This window comes from Cyprinodon variegatus, unplaced genomic scaffold (genome assembly GCF_000732505.1).
Source record: "Cyprinodon variegatus isolate N-32 unplaced genomic scaffold, C_variegatus-1.0 Scaffold615, whole genome shotgun sequence".
In the NCBI taxonomy this organism is placed as follows: Eukaryota; Metazoa; Chordata; class Actinopteri; order Cyprinodontiformes; family Cyprinodontidae; genus Cyprinodon; species Cyprinodon variegatus.
The window spans coordinates 7,272-26,236 of NW_015151068.1; the positions used below are offsets into that span (position 1 = coordinate 7,272).

Below are 18,965 nucleotides of genomic sequence, written 5' to 3' on the forward strand. Positions count from 1 at the left end.
CACAGTAGATCAGTGTAAGGTTTTTCAGTCTCCTCCAATTTGATTTCATCCTTTCCAACCTCACTGATAATCTCTAAATGGACAGGGCAGACATCACTGAAAACAGCAGATGGCGTTATAGATCTTTCTGGAATGCCTGACTCACCAATTGTCTCACTGTCAGGTAACATTTCAGTGCATTCATCTTGTGGTCTTGTAGAATTTTCTTCTGAACTTAATTCAAGTGATGAATTAAAAGATTCACCTGTACTGCTTCTGTACGATGTCACATCTTGTGAGCCTTTATCTCCTTTTTGCTCTCCTTTATCAAGAACTATGTTTTTTCTACTTCCCTTAACAACAGTTTCCCTCCTTCGAAAGGTTTTCAAGAGTTTGCGTTTGGATTTCTCAACCTTAGTATCTTGGGAGTCTGTGTCTGGGCTAGATGAAGACTCTCCATGTGAAAGTTTTGGATCCCCTGGTAATACAAAATTACCTGTCTTTACAAGACGTTTGTGTCCTGGTCCACTGCAATCCGATTCAGACGATTCCTTATGAGATGTACTTTCACTTACTGAGTCCGTAGTTTCATTTGAATCTGTTAAAGAAGAATCAGCCTCAGTGATTTGCTCTACATTGATAGGGGAGATTTCAGTGCAGTCATCTGGTCTCGTTTGAGATTGTTTCTGAGAGTTCAAGTCAGAAAAAAACTCAAGAGCTCCATTCATTACAGTAGTAATGCATTCATGAAATGTAAGTGCTGGTTCTTCAAATTGAGAACGAGCTTCCCTCAAAGCTGCCCGTTTACGAGCAAAAAAATCTCTCAGATAGGATGTAACTTTATCGTCATATAGATTGGTTCCATTAATCCGGTCTTCTTCTTGCCACATTGAACACAAATGCTGTAATTCATTCATATCCCTTGTAACAGTGGCATGCACCTCTGAAAAGTTAATTTCAGCCATTGTTTATAGTAAGTAAAAAATACCTGCTTCCTTCTATCTCACAGGCTACTGTTCTAATGAACACCCAACTGTTCCTTCTGCAGACAAGAACCAGACTGTGATGTCATCAGTGGCGGGCCTTTTCTTTGAAGTTAGATGATGTCACAGGGCTAAGGTTAGCCTGTCTGCAGCAGCCCTCTCACGGCATAGCCGTGTGTTGAGTACTTTTGGCTGACATGGCGATTGTTTTGTTTGGCTTTAGCTTAAATTGGAAAAACGTATGATTTAATTTTATCTCATAAACTTATGATGTTTTATTAACTAAAGACCTTATGGAATTATTTTTGTATCTCTAACAGCTACAACCAAGATGTCAGAGGACGAAACTCACAATTATAAGCTAACTATTGAAGTCTTAGTATTTTAAAATTTTCACACAAGAGGGAGAGGAATTGGGTGGGTGGAAGAANAAGAATTTAATTAAAATAAGATTTTATATATATATATATATATATATATATATATATATATATATATATATATATATATATATGTATGTATATATCATTAACATCCCTCGTAACATTGTCAAACGTCTCTTAAGAGATTTCTTCAGCCATTGGTTATGTATGTAAAAATAAGAAATGCTTTCTTCAAGATCACAAGATAAGCTCCCTCCGTCTTCTGTTCTAATGAACATCCAACTGTTTTGTCTATATTTATAGACTAGAACCATCTCTATGGCTCTACTGTATCTTAACAGCTCTGAATATTTGTGTATCAACAATTTGAGTTAAAAATAGGTACATTAGTGTGTACATTTAATGCCTGGATGCATTATGAGCATCCTAGTGCCTTAAAAAACAAACAAAAAAAATATCCATGATTTACAAACTTTGTGAGCTTGCATTTGTCGTCAATCAATTGTCCTCAGCCAATACTTTATAGAGCCACATTTAGCTGCTGTTGCAGCTTCAAACCCTTTTGCTTATACAAACGTTGACAAAAATGATCGTACCCTTAACTTAATATTTTGTTGCACAACCTTTTTAGGCAATCACCACAAAAAATGATTCCTGTAAGTGTCAGTGAGACTCTAATAGTCCTTTTCTAAGGTCTGACTTTTCCAGATGGCATGTTTCAGCTCCTTTCAAGGATGCTCAATAGATTTATGTCATGCCTCAACAAAGGTACATCAGAATAGCCCAATGTTTTTCCTCTTAAGGCTGATTTATACTTCCAAACTAGGTTGTCTCCGTAGGTGCTGCAGACAGGAGGAATCTGACTGGTCAGATATACATCCGCTTGCTGGTTTGGTTTGTTTGTATGATCGCAATTGCGGATAAAGTTTGACCAGCTAGAAGAGCGAGGTGAGCGAGAACGTTGGGACCCTTTGTCCACCTGGATCCCCACTCTTGTTCACCCTCATGTCTCTCCGTTGTCGGAAAAACTCGCCCCCACTTCCTCACAGCCTTGGCCGTATCTAGACCCACAGCTAGTTCGTGATTGTCCCTCTTGCGTTGTGGCGTGGAATAACATAGTGCAGACCACGCTTCAATATTGAGCAAAAATCAAAAATATGTTTGATCTTTATTTAAGTTTTATTTTTTCAGAAGAAAAACTGTTGAACTGTTGCACAAGAAAGTTTGAAACTAAAAAAAAAATGTATTCTAAAACTAGCTTCTAGTACTTAAACTTAATCATCTACAGGTAGCCAGTCTCCTTTTTCTGGAGAGGAGGGGAGTGATGGCCTAGTGGTTAGGGCATTGCGCCTGGTATCCAGAGGTTCTGAGTTCAAGCCCCACTGCCACTCTGGCTCCCAGGGCAAAAACCCTTAACCCCACACTGCTCCTTGAGTGCCACACAATGGCAGCCCAATGCTCCCCAAGATGTATTAGTAATAACTGCACCTTTCTTTAAAGAAATCATTTAATTTTGCCCCAAAATGTCTCCTTGAGCAAATGCTTCATTTACGACAGCTAATGTATTTTGGTTTCAATACTTTCAATAAATAATTTTAAAAAAGCTGCATCTACAACTAGTTTTCATAAGTTAACATAGCTGAAGAATGGGAGCAAATACTTAAATCAATTCATTAATAATAGAATAAGAACACCAAAAAAAAAAAACGGTGGTCTGGCTGCTGACTCACCCTTCAGTCCTATGTCATGTCGGTGGTAGAGACTACTTAGGCCAGATTCGAGGCTTTCTGTGAAATTAGAACTCCTTTTAACATTTAAGGAACTTTGGGATGAGTGCCCACTTTGAATGTTTTATTGTTGTCAATCTCATATAGTCAAATAAACAATCATCTCTGTTTTGCAAAAATAGCAAATGACACTTTGTGACTGTGGCTGACAATCCCTAACACATGTATGGAAGTTTATTCCCATTTGAGTCATAATTGCTCCCTTTTGAGAGGGCGGATGTATCTTTTTAGGTATTTTGGTTCTAAAAGACATTTTCCTTTTTTTTTTATATTTTCCTTTTTTTTTTTATATATATATAAATATATATATATATATATATATATATATATATATATATATATATATATATATATATATATATATATATATATATATATATATATATATATATATATATATATATATATAAAAAAATAAAAGACGTTTTCCCTTTAAGAAAAACAAGCTTTGCCCTGAAATCCTTGACATGACACACAGACGACATCAGCTTTTTAATGTAATAAATGACAGGTTTATTGTTGCACAAAATATACAAAAGAACAAGCAAATGGAGAGCCCCTCCCCCTCCCTCTAGTTCATTCATCATAATGAAGCTGAAATTCTGAAAACCTATGACTACGGCAAGTCTGATGGTCCAAGCCAAACGCATGGTAATTCTGAGAGACAACACATACCCGAATTCAGCATCACCGAACAATTAAAAATGAATAGAAACACCTTATTTACACACTCTTGTCAGAACTTTTACAACATGCCATCTATGTATGTGTTACAGGGTGCGCTCCGGCACACACCCCGTGTAGAAAATAGATTATAAATTAAATCAGACTAAGGTCTATAGACATCCAACGTACAGCACTTTTTTTTAACGTTTTCCTTCAACTGTCTGAATTGTGTCTTCGGGCTCGTAGTAAAAGAAAGAAGGCTAGCTTGCTGGAGGCGGGAATGTTGGCTGTGAATCCAAGCAGAGCGTGTAGATGTCAGACAAGAAAGGCCTCGCTTATTTACATCAGAACACAGATCTCTCTTCAAATACCTGATTTCTTTCTGCTATTTCTTGTGTTTAAGATGATCAGTTATTTGTCAGGGCTACAAAACACCCCTGTAGCCCCTTTGATGATATAATAAGAGTGTAAACGAGTCAGCTTTTGGCACGAGGTGAAGGAGTGTGCTGTTGATCGCATTGATTCTAGGATCTGCTTTATTTAGCTGTAAATGGACAGCAAAACAAATGTGAGAAGAACTGACTTTCCTGGTTTGTTTTTCTCTCAACATAGTGGAAAAAGCTTGATATAGTCAGTACTGAAACATCTTTTTCTTTAGTTTTGGGTGTCGTATTTGAGCCAGATGATATCTCTAAGAAGCTAGGGCTGGGATATCTGAGCAACATTAGCACCATGGAGAACGAAACGCAGATATGAAGCTTTTCAAGTAAGGCCAGAGAACTGATGAAGGTTTTTGTGCTGGAACATGTTAAACGCCGGAGCACATTTACTTGAGCGGATGTTTGTTTTTGTTTTTTGTGCTGAAGGAAAACTATAAATCAGATCAGATGGATGGATAAATGGATAGATGGGTAAAAATTAGAGATCCTTTCATCCTGTACCCCACAGCTGTACTGATGTGGGGGAAAGAAGGGACGGAGGCGGAAGCAAATCTCCGGAGTGGATCCATCACATTGCTTCGTTGGCCTGCGTGTGGAAATCAGTGCAGCTGAGGGATACCAAGCCACCACTTCCACCAGGAACGAGAGGGCTTCAAGGGACCACTTCAGGGGGAAAGAAGATGGCATCGTTTTTTTCAAAGGGTGTGTGCAAAAATACTCATCTGACCACAGCAAGAACATGAAACTCTATCTACTCTTACATTTTGGTTCTGACCTTAATTTTCCCAATATAGCTTCTTCTCTTATCCTAGCAAACTGTTAATCTGAGGCTTGTGTTTCACTTCTTTTAATAAATATCTATAATCTTCATTTCTGGCTTTCCTTCTTTTTTTTTTCTCTTTTCTTACTTTACAAAATGAGAGACAGAATGATGGACAGCTGATAATATATATAATTAAATTCTTCTTCTTCTTCTAATCGTCAGGTTGCTCCTAAACCAGAGATGGCTCTCTCCGTCCGTTGTAAACAAACAGCTTTTTTCAGCCTCTGGTGTCTTTTTCCCTCCGTCTTCAAGTGCGCTCCGACATTTTCCCCTTTCCTCTGGAGTTCTTTCATTGCAGCAGGGCTCTGATTTGTTTGGAGGTGCTGTCATCGTTTAGATGCCGTGTCGTGTACCTAAAGAAGAAGAAAGAAAATGAAACAAAAAAGCCTTTTAATTACAGCAACAGCTACATATATTGGTAACTCTGGCAGCATAACCTCAATCACAAAAAAAGGAGAAATATAAGCCTTTATGTTTACCTTTAAAAATCATGTTAAGAAATAATTGATTATTATTTAATCCCCTTAACAAAAACAATACCTGCTGCATTTTTAAATCATATTGATCTTTCTGTCAGCTCGAATATTTGGAAATAAGGTAGGGTGGAAGATCTGTGATGCTGAGGGCTTTTTCTATTTTAAAGGCCCTGAGGAGCTTGAGAATAATAAACTCATTGAAATTCCAGAATAATTTTAATAAAATAAAAACGGTTTGAACGCTGGAAATGAGTCACTTTTGAGTTTTTCTACAGGATAACAAACGATTCGATTTTTTTCCTGTATAACTAAAAGAAAAAAAAAAATTCTAAATTTCTTAAAGTCAGTCGTTTCCTTTTATTCTTTTTCTGTGTGTTCTTAACAACAGGAGCAGAATATGGGTCAGACTTTCAAATAATTTGCTGTATTCAGTTTCTGTTCTAAATTGTAGTTTAACTTATTAGACATAAACTAAAAATGTACGGAATAAGAAGGTTATTTAAACATGAATCCATTCCAATTTTATTTGTTAATCCCTTAAAAACAACCATATCCAGAGATGGCAAAAGTACTCACTTTCCATACTTGAGTAAAAGTACAGATACTTGTGTTAAAAAATACTCTGGTAAAAGTAGAAGTACTGATTAAACTTCTTTACTCAAGTAAAAGTAACAAAGTACAGGCTTGTAAATGTACTTAAAGTATAAAAGTAAAAGTAGAAACCACTTTTTTCATGCCGTTGCCTACATTTTAAATGGATGTCTGCCAATAGGACTAGATCTCCGTTGTGTTCATTTTCAATCATGCTAACGCCACCGCCACCAAGCTGCAATGATTTGCCGCGAATGAATATCGCCGAATCTGTCGATTCATCTTGTAGTGGTGCGTCAAATGCAACGTAGATTCCCATCCAATTAGATTGAATTTGGTATTGATGATGTGAAAAATAATAACAGTAACTCCATTGAAATGATTCAAAACTAAAGTAACGAGCCAATTTTTTTAAAAGTAAGGAGTCGAAAGTACAGATATTTGTGTAAAAATGTAAGGAGTAAAAGTAAAAAGTCGCCATAAAAATAAGTAGTAAAGTAAAGTAAAAATATCAGAAAAATCTACTTGAGTACAGTAACGAAGTATTTGTACTTCGTTACTTCCCATCTCTGACCATATCTGACTAAATGAAAAAAAAGATAATAATAAAATAAGTAAAACAAAGAACAGTACAGATAAATAAAAAAAAACAGCTAAAACATTGGTAAAAAATAACATTCACAAAATCAAATCAGTAAAATTGGGTAAAAAAAAGGAATAAAAGATAAAAAATGATAAAATAAAATAAAGCCCAATGTCTTGCTAGGTGTTAAAAGCCAAAGAAAAAATGTTGGGTTTGACAGGAGATTTAAAAACAGCCAGAGTCCCCTCTGAGCTTCAGCTTTAGGCTCTCTCAGGAGAACCTGACCACCTGGAAGAGCCTGTAGGTCTATAAGGATGAAGAAGCTCAGAGAGGTACAGTGGGGCAGCAAACATTCAGGGATTTAAAAGCAAATAAAATAATTTTAATATGAATTCTAAAATGTATGGACAGGCAGTAGAGTGAGGCTAACATGGGAGAGATATGCTCATACTGTGTGTACCAGATAAAAGCCCCGCTGCAGCATTTTGAACCATCTGGAGACGGGAGATGGAGGAGGCACTAACCCCCACATAGAGGACATCGCAATAATCCAGCCGAGTGGTAACAAAGGCGTGGATTACCATTTCAAACTGTTTCTTTGAAAGAATTAGCTTTATTTTGGCCAGCTGTCTCAAATGATAAAAACTTGATTTAACAACTGCTCTGATCTGGCTGTCAAACTTCAGATCTGCTTCCACTCTTACCCCTAGGTTAGTGATAACTGGTTTGATATGCTGGACCAAAGAGCCCAGATCTATTCATGCGGTATCACCAAAAACCATCACTTCAGTCTTTCTTTTATTAAAATGTAAAAAGTTCAGAGACATCCAAGCCTTTATGTCATCAATATGCTTGATTAAGGCAGTGATAGAGTGGGCATCTTTCTTTTTAAGAAATTTTTTGTTTCAGATGATGCTACTGGCAGCCGTTTTTAAAAACCTTAAAGCTTAGATGCTAGTCTCTGCTTTACATCCATCTGTACTCACCTCAGTGCATTCAGGAGACCCTCCACGCTGTTGGACGGTTGCTCTTTCAGCACCTTGATGCAGCCTTTCATCTGCCAGCCAACAGAGATGACAGGACATTAGAGGAGAGGAAAGGTCAGCCGCCTGGGATCAGCCTCTTCTACAAGCTGCTGTGTTTATTTACAATTATTTACTGTTTTAACATGGATTTTATTGAACTTTCAATTTTTCTTACCGTTCTATTAAATTATAAACTAATTCAAGTGTTTCCTTTTATGATGGCTTCCCATTTAGACATTACTTTCTTGTTGCCACGGCAACAGAAGAAAGAGAACAAGGTGCACGAATGCTGAGTCATGTTTGGTTTTAAAAAGCTGAATCTGGTCAGCAGCAATGGAGATCAGAAGATTAAATTAAGAATCGGTAATTTATGGTGTAAATATTGAGGCAGAGCTCATACCTCATAAGTTGGCAGGTTGTGTAAGATCCAGTAGATGGAGAAAATCTGACCTCCAAGGAGTCAGTATAGGCTTATTGGTAGGTTATCAGATTCGGCCATAAGTTTTGCATTTGTGCTTTCTATTTTTTTTTGGATTATAAAGTGCCTTAATATCCCAACATTGCTTTGAGTGTTTGACATTTTTCTGAAAATATTTGCAGCACTCACATCAATTTTAGAGGTTTTGGCGAAGGCTCCCACGGGATGGACATGGTCGTAGAGGATGATGACGCCCACCATCACCCTCATGCAGAACAGCATGGTGTCTGTGTTGGTGAACCGGCAGCGGTACTCCCTGCAACATGGAGGATCACAGAGAAAAACGACTTATCTTACAGCAAGTCATCACTTCAAATTAAAAAGGGGGACATAGGCTAAGGTGTGGTTGGTTATAGAGCCGCTGTACTGAAAACATACAGTACAAATGTTAAAATAAAAGTCCTTTTTTCGTGCAATAAATGTATTTTTCTTTGATTTGAGCAGGAAGGTAAGACAGTTTAAAGCTGGGATAAGATGATTTACAGTTGCAAAAAAAAAATTTATATATATAATCTTATTTGAATTGGATAATATGTAATTATCTTATTTTAAGGGCACAAATACTCGTTCCATCTGCAGATCATCTTATTTACCTACTCAGTGTTACAGTAGGGCAAATACACTGATTTTTCAGACCTTTTTTTCGATCAGTTTTTGCAGCATAATGCTACGTTCACACCGGACGCGCTTTTATCAAAACATCTGCTGCTTCATTTTTCATGCTCGTACACATTGAGGTCAGACGCGCGTCAAGATCATGGTTGATGTTCCTGACGTGCGTCCAGTAAGGTGTGTACAGAAGCGTCTGATGCCTCTGCTGCTCCTGTGATCAATGGCAGAGAGCGGCTTTGCTATATTTGCTGTGATCAGCTGGTAAAAAAAAGTTTTATTATATTTTCAAGCGAGAAAATCCACCTCAAAACATCGTCTGTGCAGTCAGTTCATCAAGAGGACGATCCTGTGTTAAAATATTATATTGCTGTCGGAGCAGCTAAGATCTCCACATACTGACGGTGCTGTCACTGGATATCCCCAGCAGCAGCTGGGGGGTTTCTGCTACAGTTCATTGCAGCTGGAAGTAGATGTTAGCTCAGGCATGTGGTACAAACTGCAGGCACCAGAATAATAAAAGCAAACATATTTTGCTGGCAGGTTAAAAAATTTTAAGTTAACTTAGGCATTAATAAACTGTTTTAGAGAAGTGATGATAGCGATCTGCATCAGCAGTGATGCCCGTCTCCCTGCCAGCTCCCAGATCAGCTTCTTTGATTGGTTTATATGCGTGTCGAGCACGTCCAGCGCCTCAGATACTCAGACCCTGGTAAGGCGCTGCTTAAGCTGCTCAGATGTGTCAACACGCTGCTCATGCTGCTCTAGATGCACTGCAGGACGCGTGTAAACCATTAACTTTGCATGTAAAACAGCTGTTTCTGCTGCTTCAATCGCGTGCAGTGTGAACATTAATGTTCTTTCTTGTTTCTGCATTGTTTATTATCTATTTTTTTCCCTACTTGCTTTGATTGTGTTTTATTTTCCTATATTATAATCATGTAAAGCACTTTGCATTGTCTTTGTACTGAATTGTGCTATACAAATAAATTTTGTCTTGCCTTGCCTTGCCTAATCGCAAATCAGTTGATATTCGCTGAGAGCAGGACATTTCTGATTGGTCTGATTTAATATTTCACCTTTGCAATTTCCTTCGAGTGATTATTTAGAAATTGCGGTCAGTTTTATGCTTCAGTTGCATCAAGATAGGATAAGAGTATTCATCTGATCAGGAGTCCGAAACCTTGGATATGTGTCTCATGAGCGTCCTTGTCCTATTGTTTTGTGTGTCTGAGTTTGTTATTTTTCTAGTTCTCTGCCCCCCATGTAAAAACACATCCCCCCCTGGTCATTTTTCTCTAGAACCGCCACTGGGCTGAGGTGACCCAAGATAACAGGGAGCTGAAGGAAAAATCCAGTGAAAAGGAATTTTCTACATTTAGAATCTGTGCATATTAGACTGAAGCTGTTGGATTAGCTCCTCATAGTTAGATCAGCCTCTGTTGTTCACTTTGAAAGCCTGCTAATTATAAAGTAGGTCTCTGGCATCATGAGGGATAGAGAATGAGAGAATGATTATTGGGAGGGAAAACACTTACGGGGTCTCCAGCATGACACGGCACACACAGGCCATGGTGCTCAGGCAGTCTGTGGTGTCCTCTATGGGCAGAGTCTTGTTCTGCACAGAGACAACCACAGAACATATACATATTTAAATCACAAAAAAATATATATACAAAGAAAGAAAAAACCTGCAAAGCTGTGAAGTGAAGATCATCTTAAACACTAGGGGGAGACAAAACACCATGGAAGAGTTTTGGCTAAAAGGCAGCAGTGAACAGGCTGTCCTCTGCATTTTACATGAGACTCTGCAGGACCCATGACCCATCAGAAAAATGGCATCAAAAAACTCTGATTATATTTATTATCTAAGAGGCCCATAGATGATCATAGAGAAGATCTAATTTCCTTTCCAAGAGCGCCATCATACTTAAAAATATGTCAATATTACCTAAATAAAACCAAATGGAACAATAACAACATTCGTAGAAACTGAGAAACTCTGGGTTAAAATCAAGGAAACTATTGGGCAGGATTTATTTTTTAAACAATGTTATTACACCTTCATGACACTTTCATGTTATTACAGAATGCATGCATGCATTCTTAGGCTTCTAAAACAGCTTTCGCTCTTTTAGCAAGGCTTTGAGTATCAACATTCTTCCAGAGACGTTGACGATCATATTCCTAAGAAAGCTGTTTCATATCCTGATAGTTTGAATTTTGATTAATAGAACTCTGATTAAAAGGAGGAATTTTAATTGTTTTAGCTAGAGCTGCATTGATCCATTAATTGAGGTGTGTTCGACAGTATAGCACCATGCATCGGTGCCTTGTTAAAAAAAAATGTAACTGATTAACACAGATATAACTGTACTTCATATTATTTACTAACAAATAAGCAGCAAAAAGAAAGAAAAACAGCTCTATGTAAAGTACACTGCATTGGATCTCTGATATCTGAATTAATTTGACTGCATGTTCTGGTTGAATTATAAAGTGCCTTGAGCTGACATGTGTTGTTAATTGGCACTATATAAATAAACTGAATTGAATTGATATCAAATTAATTACTAAAGATCTGACTTGATATCCAATTCAGGAATCAGATCAGTGCTTCTCTAGTTTTATTATAAACTTTGACTTTAGTTGTCCATCATAGGGCCATATAAAAATCAGCCGTTATTTTAATTGGGGCCAAAGTTCTTATACGTTACCTACAATTAGCAGCAACATTTTAAAGTTAATCCCCCAACATACTTCAGCTGATATTTTCTGCAATGAGGGGCTTTAATTTACTAATTAGGTCCTTTATTTGCCAGGTTTATTGATTGCATTAATACCTCCTTCTTTCCCCTATGTGATCTTTGTTTGTTTTGTTTTTTAAAGTTAGAGTTTGACCCCAGACGACCGTACCTCTGAAACGAACTTGGTGGTGGCGTTACTCAAGGTCTTCAGCATCGGTGTTGCTTCAGCGTAAAACAGGGACATCCGGTTGGCCATTTCGTTGTTTACCTCATTCTCTGCATCCAGCTGTTTGGACCCCAAGATGAGAAGCAACAGTTTAATAATCACAACTCACAATAACAGCTGCATGATTATGCCAGCTATGAGACAAGTAACATTACTCTTAATTACTTATTGTGTCAACTAGAATATGGATTGTTGCTAAATGAATGGAAGGGAAGCAGAGGACCCATTTATAATCAATAAATAGTCATTTATTGACTTGGTTATGATCCTACCTGCTGGTTATTCAGCCTGTTCCTACTTATAGTCCTCCTGTAGTAGCTGAAGTCATTCTGAATGGCTGGATTTGTCATCTGCCAACAACATCAGTCAGATTTTATGATGTTATAAAATAGAAATGTCTTTTTTATACATGCAGCAGTGGTGATTATTGGAACAAATGTGGACAATTATTTTCACCTTTAGTTCATCAAAGCTGAGTGTAAAATGCAGAATCTCAGCAAACTGCTTGGCCAGGGCCTGTTCTCGCTCCAGGTGCTGCATGGGCGCGTAGGGTGGGCTGGTCAGCGCCTCCAGCAGGCTGCGCAGAGCGTTCTCTGCAGAGAAAAACACCAAAACCATCGACTTTAACTACCAAACTATCTGTTTGATCAGGTTGTTACACACTTCTGAACTTTTCAGATCATTTTAAAACAAGTTTCTAACAGATTTACAACCTGTTGTATTTATGATATGATATATTACATTCTTTACTGATTTATTTAATATCATCCATAAATAAAATCCAATAAAGCCAAATACTTTCACAGCTGGGCTAGTGTCTCAATATTAACACACCGAGGGATATTTCATAAAACTCAATCATTAAAAGTCAGAATTAGACCCTCAGTTCAGAGATATGTTAGGTCACGATCACTAGTTTCACTAAAATAACTCTTGCTTGCTTAATATCAATAATTCAGGTTCAACTAATCAGTGTTGCTTCCCACATAAGTAGACCGTGCAGTCGATCACAGAGCTCATTGAGGAACCATGGCGAAATGTGAATGTAAATCGTATTTTAAGTAAGTAAAAGGTTATGAGGAGTTTAGAAATTTAATGGAAAAATAAAAGTGAAATACTGTTAAACAGGACAAAGAGGATGGCAGGCCATGGCTGAGAGATTAACACACATTATTTCCACAGATCCGTCCAATTTAAAAATGAAATTTAACCAGTGTCAGTTCTTACAACATTTCAATACGTATTAGTATCAGTGTTTTAATGGAAATGTTAAAGATTTTAATAGAAATGTAGTTAAATCTAGTGTCAGTATGGGAATCTTAGTCATAGTTTTAGACCAGAACTACATTTATTTAAGAATTAGTCAGATTTTATATATATATATATATATATGGTGCTATACTGTCTGACACCAGAGTCTGACCTCTGAGGCTGCATGGTGTAGAGATGCATCAAAAGCAAAGCCTTCTGTCACCTCATCACTTCCCCTGCATTAAAAATGCATTATGGCCTCCTATAAATACAACAGAGAAGTGTTTAATCTAAAGGGCCAGGGCAGAAACCCCTCTCTCCCTCCTGCTGCTACCATAAAGCACCTGCTCTCCATCCTGTGCACTGACTGCTATTGATTGCTGCGTTGCATCAAGTATCACTTTGCTGAATTGTATTCTATTTTCTACGTATAATCTGACAAAATATGTTGAAAAAAATGAAATAAGTGCAGGGTGCAGAGAGAGGATGTGGAACATGTAGGATGGATCATAAGGATTGTATCCTTCCCTCTCCATCATGATGGAGGCTGAGCTCCCTTCTGATAAGGTGGAATCATTCTCATCAATTATTAGCTAGCCCTCACTTTATGGTAAGCTGAGAACACCGTGTCCCTGAAATGGAGATATTATTGGAAGGCAGAGCAGAGGCGGCTGCTGAACTCCGTTTTGCTCTCTCTGTCTTTTTCAGCACCGGACAAACCATGTACCACTGTTTCCTTAGCAACGGCAGCCTCGTGGCTTGGTCAGGATGCGGCAGAGATGCTGTCGAGGACGGGGCTTGGTTTTGAGCGTGAATGCATGTTTAGGAATGGTGAGGAACTGAAAAGCGCAATTCCAAAACATCGGAATAGCTTCAAACTAACATGACAGCACTGCCATCTGACTGTTCAGTTTTCCCAAGGTGTATAACAAAGCTTCATTTACCACTTTTATGCATCTTTGTTTTCCCTGATTTAAATGAAAAGCATACTAGCAGAGAGTAAACTCACAAGAGTGCAGGATTTCAGTCCCCTTTAGCAGGATGTTGTGGCAGAAGGTTAACTAAATGAAAACTATGCTTACATTACAGTGACTTATATAGAATATTTGCGTGACGGAGGATCTGTCAGTTCAATCATTTTCTCATCCATACAACCATTTTGTCTTTTACTTCAGAACAAGACTTTCCATTTCTAATCTTTCAGCCATTCCTTGGTGGATTTGCGTCGTTGTCGTGTTAAAGAATCCAAATCTGCTTCTACTTTTTAAGAGACGATTTCACATCTTCCGTAACCTGCCTCTGGGACACGGTGATAATCATGGTGGATTCTAGACTCTCTATTAGGGTAATTTCCTAAAATGCTATATTTGGTTTATTCCCAACAAGTCTTGTTATGGTTTTGGTTCTATTTCATTTTTATCTTTGAGTTTTAATTGGTTTTATTTATATTTTGTTTTATTCAGGTTATTTTTGATTGTATCTGCGTTCTTATGTATTTCCTGTTTGCTCTCTGTTGCCCTCTTGTGTCAGTCTCTTTTTCCTTAGCTCCCTTCTAGACTCCTCTGTTCACACCTGCTCCCAATCTGCTGATTAGCCTGGTCTTTGTTTCTCTCTCCCATATATGCACCTCCTGCTCAGTAACTGTTTGCGATTTGTTATCATTTCTTTGCCCCCTTGTTGTGAGTATTCCCGGTTCTCAGTTTTTGTGGATTTATGTTTTTGGATTTTTGCTTCTGCTGAACTTTTTTGGATAATAAATCTTCTGGTCTTCTGTTCTGGTCTTTAAATAGTTAACTTTGAAGCTCATTTGTTCAAAGAACATTATTCCAGAAAACCTAGTCCGTGTTAATTTAATGTTTTTCTGAAGAAATTTGTGCATCAAAGCCTTTGTATTTCTGTTAGAGAGCAGACAGTTTCTCACCTCCCAAAACTCAACTAATGCCGCCGCCTCTTTCTAGTTGTACAAAGAAACCCCTCTGCTATAGACAGCATCTTTCAGCATCTTGTTTTCTACTGTCTTCTTGTACTTCTATTCTATTTCATCTACTTGAAGCCTATTTTTTTGGAAGCTGTAAAGGCTAATTTCTAACGATTTTTAATCCCTGTAAAGCCTAAACCAGTGAATATTAATCAGAGTGTTCTGTTTATTTTTTTTTAACTATAGGGGTTATTGAAAATACTGACAAATATAAACAAAAAATGTAATGAGTCAAATTAAATATGTAATTTGTATTATTTGTGATACAGTAGGCATTACTGTGCAGTTTAATATAGAATTTCTGTCCAATACATGTGTCTGATGTGACACTGATGATAAAGAGATCTCATAAATTCAGGTATCAAATATGATACAGTCGGTGTTAAAGGGTTAACACCTTTTTAAATCCATACTGGACTCATAAGCTGCTGCTTTTCTCAGAAGGCAACGGAAAGTTTAAGTCTTTTACACTTTAATTCTGCTCTCCTTTGTCAGGATTACACCAGTTCAAACCCTCATGTGCTCCGGATGTAACAGTTGCCTGTGATTTTAACCATTTTAAGTCGAGAATGAGCCAATGCATTCCTTACCTAAAATTTAAGTTTACTAAAATAATTAATTGTATTTCCCTTACTTTCAGTTGTTGTAATAAAGGATCACTTACTGAAAATCAATAAAAAAAATGTCTATATTTTATTTCAGGATGCTGCATGGTTTCCTAATTTCCCAAATTGAATGTAGCTGATGCATGGCTATAAAGGAGTTTAAAGTAAATATTAAATTGTTTCTGTTTATCTACATGTTATAAAGTTAGTGCAGCAGCACAGCTGGCTGGTGTAAAAACATAGAAAAGTAGTAACTTGTGCTTTTACCTTCTCTACCTTCTATTGCCATTAATGAAAGTAAATAAGAACCATGGCAGTAAAACATCTATCACATTTCTGCTGCATGCCACCCTGCTGCAGTTTTCTCCACATCTCCAGTAGTTCATAAATATTCAGCTGCAGTAGCTTCCTTGCTTAGATTTAGTTTTGAGTTCTAGTTAATTTCAGGTCACTTTGAGCTTCTGATCCGGATTAGACGGCCATATTGTTCTGTTATCCTCTTGGATAGTTTTCAGCTTTGGTTTTTAGGCTCACCCAGTCTGAGGGAGAACTCGTAGAACCTCTTCAGTTTGGCCACCAGGGGGCAGACTGCGTTCCAGGCTTTCTCCTGAAGAGCAAGGTCGCCAGGGTTCTGGATGGCCTGCAGGAGGGTACACAAAACCAGATGTCATAATAAAAAATAAAAAAAAAACTTCTCTGAACTCTTCTTCTGCCATTTTTTTCACGATAAAGAAACATTTTCCATTTTGGGTTCAAGGTACTTTCTTACCACAGCATCTCCAACTGACGGATCACATATCTAGATCTAACAAGTTTGCATTACAAACCAGATATATGAGGATGTATAGGTTCTAAAGAAGGAACTCAAATCTGGCTAAATTACTTCGACTAAACTAATCAAATTCAGGGGCATCACTTGAGTTAATTTGGTATTAAGTGATTATATAAATCTATTTCTCATGAGACGTAGGCAGCAGCATTTAATTATGTTCATACTTCTATTGAAGTAAAAGTCTCTCTCAGAATAAGTGGGATTTTCTCCCTTTTCTTTGCTTCATGCTTCACTGACTGAAGGTGGGGCGTGAAAAGTGAACCAGGTCCAGAGAGATGAAGACTGACTGAGATTTTTGTGCTTTATAACATTTCTTCAAGGTCTGCGCGTCAGCAAAGCAAAGAAATGATTCAGCGCTTGTCGCTGAAGTCATAAAAGTAAAGTCAGCAGCAGAAAGCATTCCTGCTGAGGATAAAACACTTTTTCTGGTACATGTTGCTGTGAAAAAAGCTTAAAGTACTGTTCCTGCCAAAAAGGTTATCGTATACTGTGATCATTTAATGTGGAGCAAAAAAAAATGCAATGTGTTTTATCTGGAGTTTATTCAAAAGAGCAATACATATAGAAAAAAGTTGAATGTGTGACCTTCATGCATTTATGGGATGTCACAACTGTGCCCATGGAGAAACATGGTAATAAAGATGTTTTTCTTCAACAAGGGTATTAAAACTGGTTAAACGGAGGGAAGTTGGAGCTAAAACAGGAATACAGGAGAGAAAACTGTAAAAAGATGGAGTCACCTTTATGTTTACCTAAGAATATAAATTGATTTATCATGTGTGGAAAGAGTTAAAGGTATAGTGGAGGATGTTCTTTTTCCAGGTGGATCATCAAAATAAGTGGTCCATATTTATCTAAAGCCTTCCTACGTGCTCATCCCCATTTTCACCTACTGGTGAGAGTCTGACTTAGTGGAAAAAATGCACATTTTCTTGTGGAAGCTAAGCTTGTATGAGCGATGAACACAGCAACTTTTAAACAGAGCGTGCACGAGGAGAAATGGGCTTGTGCTCTCGCACGCGTTCTCGGGAGCGGATACAGGGTTGTGCATGTGCATTTTTTTTTTAAAGTGCAGAGGGCAGTTCTTTACAAGAATTTAACAAAATCCTCCACTATACCTTTAAGTGAAAGTTCAGAATCTGTGGCAAGACTTTAAAATTGACTTGACTTGATGTTTGAGAAGGATTTGAGTTTCTAGATATATAAAGCTGTTAAAGATTGAATAATATTATGGACTTGTTTTGCTTTGCTGCAGCATATATAATCCTAATAACATGCCATGAAGGTTGTAGCTTAAGAGAATGTGAAAAAGTCAGAAGACTATAAACCAACTTTTGCAGGACATTTTGCTGTTTGAATTTCATTGGCCAATATTTTGTTTTTCCTGTTCATCTCTGAGCTCCTCACCTCTCGTATCTCCTGCCCCGCGCCGTTATAGGACTGCAGCTCAGCCAGGATGCCGTGGGCCTCCTCCAGGACGGCACTGACCTGGTTCCACACGGCCGTCTCTGCCTCGGTGGGCTGGGCATCTGCCCCGGTGGGGAGGGAGAGTGGAATATAAGGTAAAGGGACCAGATCAAAGTGTTCATAGAGAGAAGGCAAAGAGCAAGAGAGAGGAGTGAAAAAGAGCAGAGAGGATCGGAGGAGAGAAGAAGGTTAATAAGGCAGAAAGAGTTAAAATGTTGTTCTAGACTAGACAAAAACCTGGGATTAATCTCTCTGCTGCTACAGCACTTTATCAAACTGAGGCTTGAATCTGACCCAGGCATCAAAGATTCACTCTGACTTTAAAAGCTTTCTAGATTTTTATTTTTTGGGAAACCCTCTGTCACACAGTGAGGTCTGATTACATGGTGACCGCCTGAAAACCGAACCACAGCCTGTCTCACTTTATGGGAATAAAGAATTAAATGAAGGGTTTTTAGAAGCCTGGATGACATTACATGGAAAATATATCTCAGCTGAGAAAGATTTCTACAGATCATCTCACATCTACAGGATTGTCTTATTAATATTTGCATCCCATGATTAAATCTCTGCTAAGTACCGTATTTGGATTAATTCACACTGGCATGACAGTGTATTTAAACTTTTCAGTTATCTCCATTTAGTCAACTTTAAAAATAAAAATAGTAAACATTAGGTTTGATTTCACCACGATAATGTTTGGATAAATGCAGCCTGTTATTCTGCTTCATTTATTGGAAAACTAGTTTGTGACGACCTACAGGTGTCTTAATCTTATTTATTCATTTTTTTTCATCGGTTTTGTCATTTTTTTTTTGTTGTTAGTTTCAAAGTACATTTTATTTTTTTGTGCATTTAGATTTTTATGCTCTCAGATCACTGGCTGCATTTTATCTGTGCATCAACTCAGCTTTATTAGTGTAAATTAGTCCTTTTCTCTCAGCCTCTCTGCTTACCACTTGTTTCTGCTGTTCTTAATTATCCCATCAGATTCTATGTCTCTCTCCACACTTCCCTCAGCATCACTGTTGGCCGT

The 18,965-nt window shown here is 37.6% G+C and overlaps 1 protein-coding gene across 5 annotated transcripts in view; it reads right to left on the reverse strand.

Annotated features, from left to right (window-relative positions):
* Positions 1-3,623: 3,623 nt before the first annotated feature.
* LOC107096327 (protein FAM49A-like) overlaps positions 3,624-18,965 on the reverse strand; it is a 42,692-nt gene continuing 27,350 nt past the window's right edge. For all 5 annotated transcript variants that reach the window (XM_015392932.1, XM_015392931.1, XM_015392934.1 and 2 more), the window contains 9 exons: positions 17,870-17,991; positions 16,165-16,270; positions 12,253-12,389; positions 12,069-12,146; positions 11,740-11,856; positions 10,362-10,441; positions 8,344-8,470; positions 7,698-7,768; positions 3,624-5,414 (listed from right to left, as the gene is read on the reverse strand). In XM_015392932.1, the coding sequence (XP_015248418.1) occupies positions 5,351-5,414; positions 7,698-7,768; positions 8,344-8,470; positions 10,362-10,441; positions 11,740-11,856; positions 12,069-12,146; positions 12,253-12,389; positions 16,165-16,270; positions 17,870-17,991 (902 nt within the window). In that variant the 3' untranslated portion in view covers positions 3,624-5,350. The remainder of the gene's footprint in view (positions 5,415-7,697; positions 7,769-8,343; positions 8,471-10,361; positions 10,442-11,739; positions 11,857-12,068; positions 12,147-12,252; positions 12,390-16,164; positions 16,271-17,869; positions 17,992-18,965) is intronic.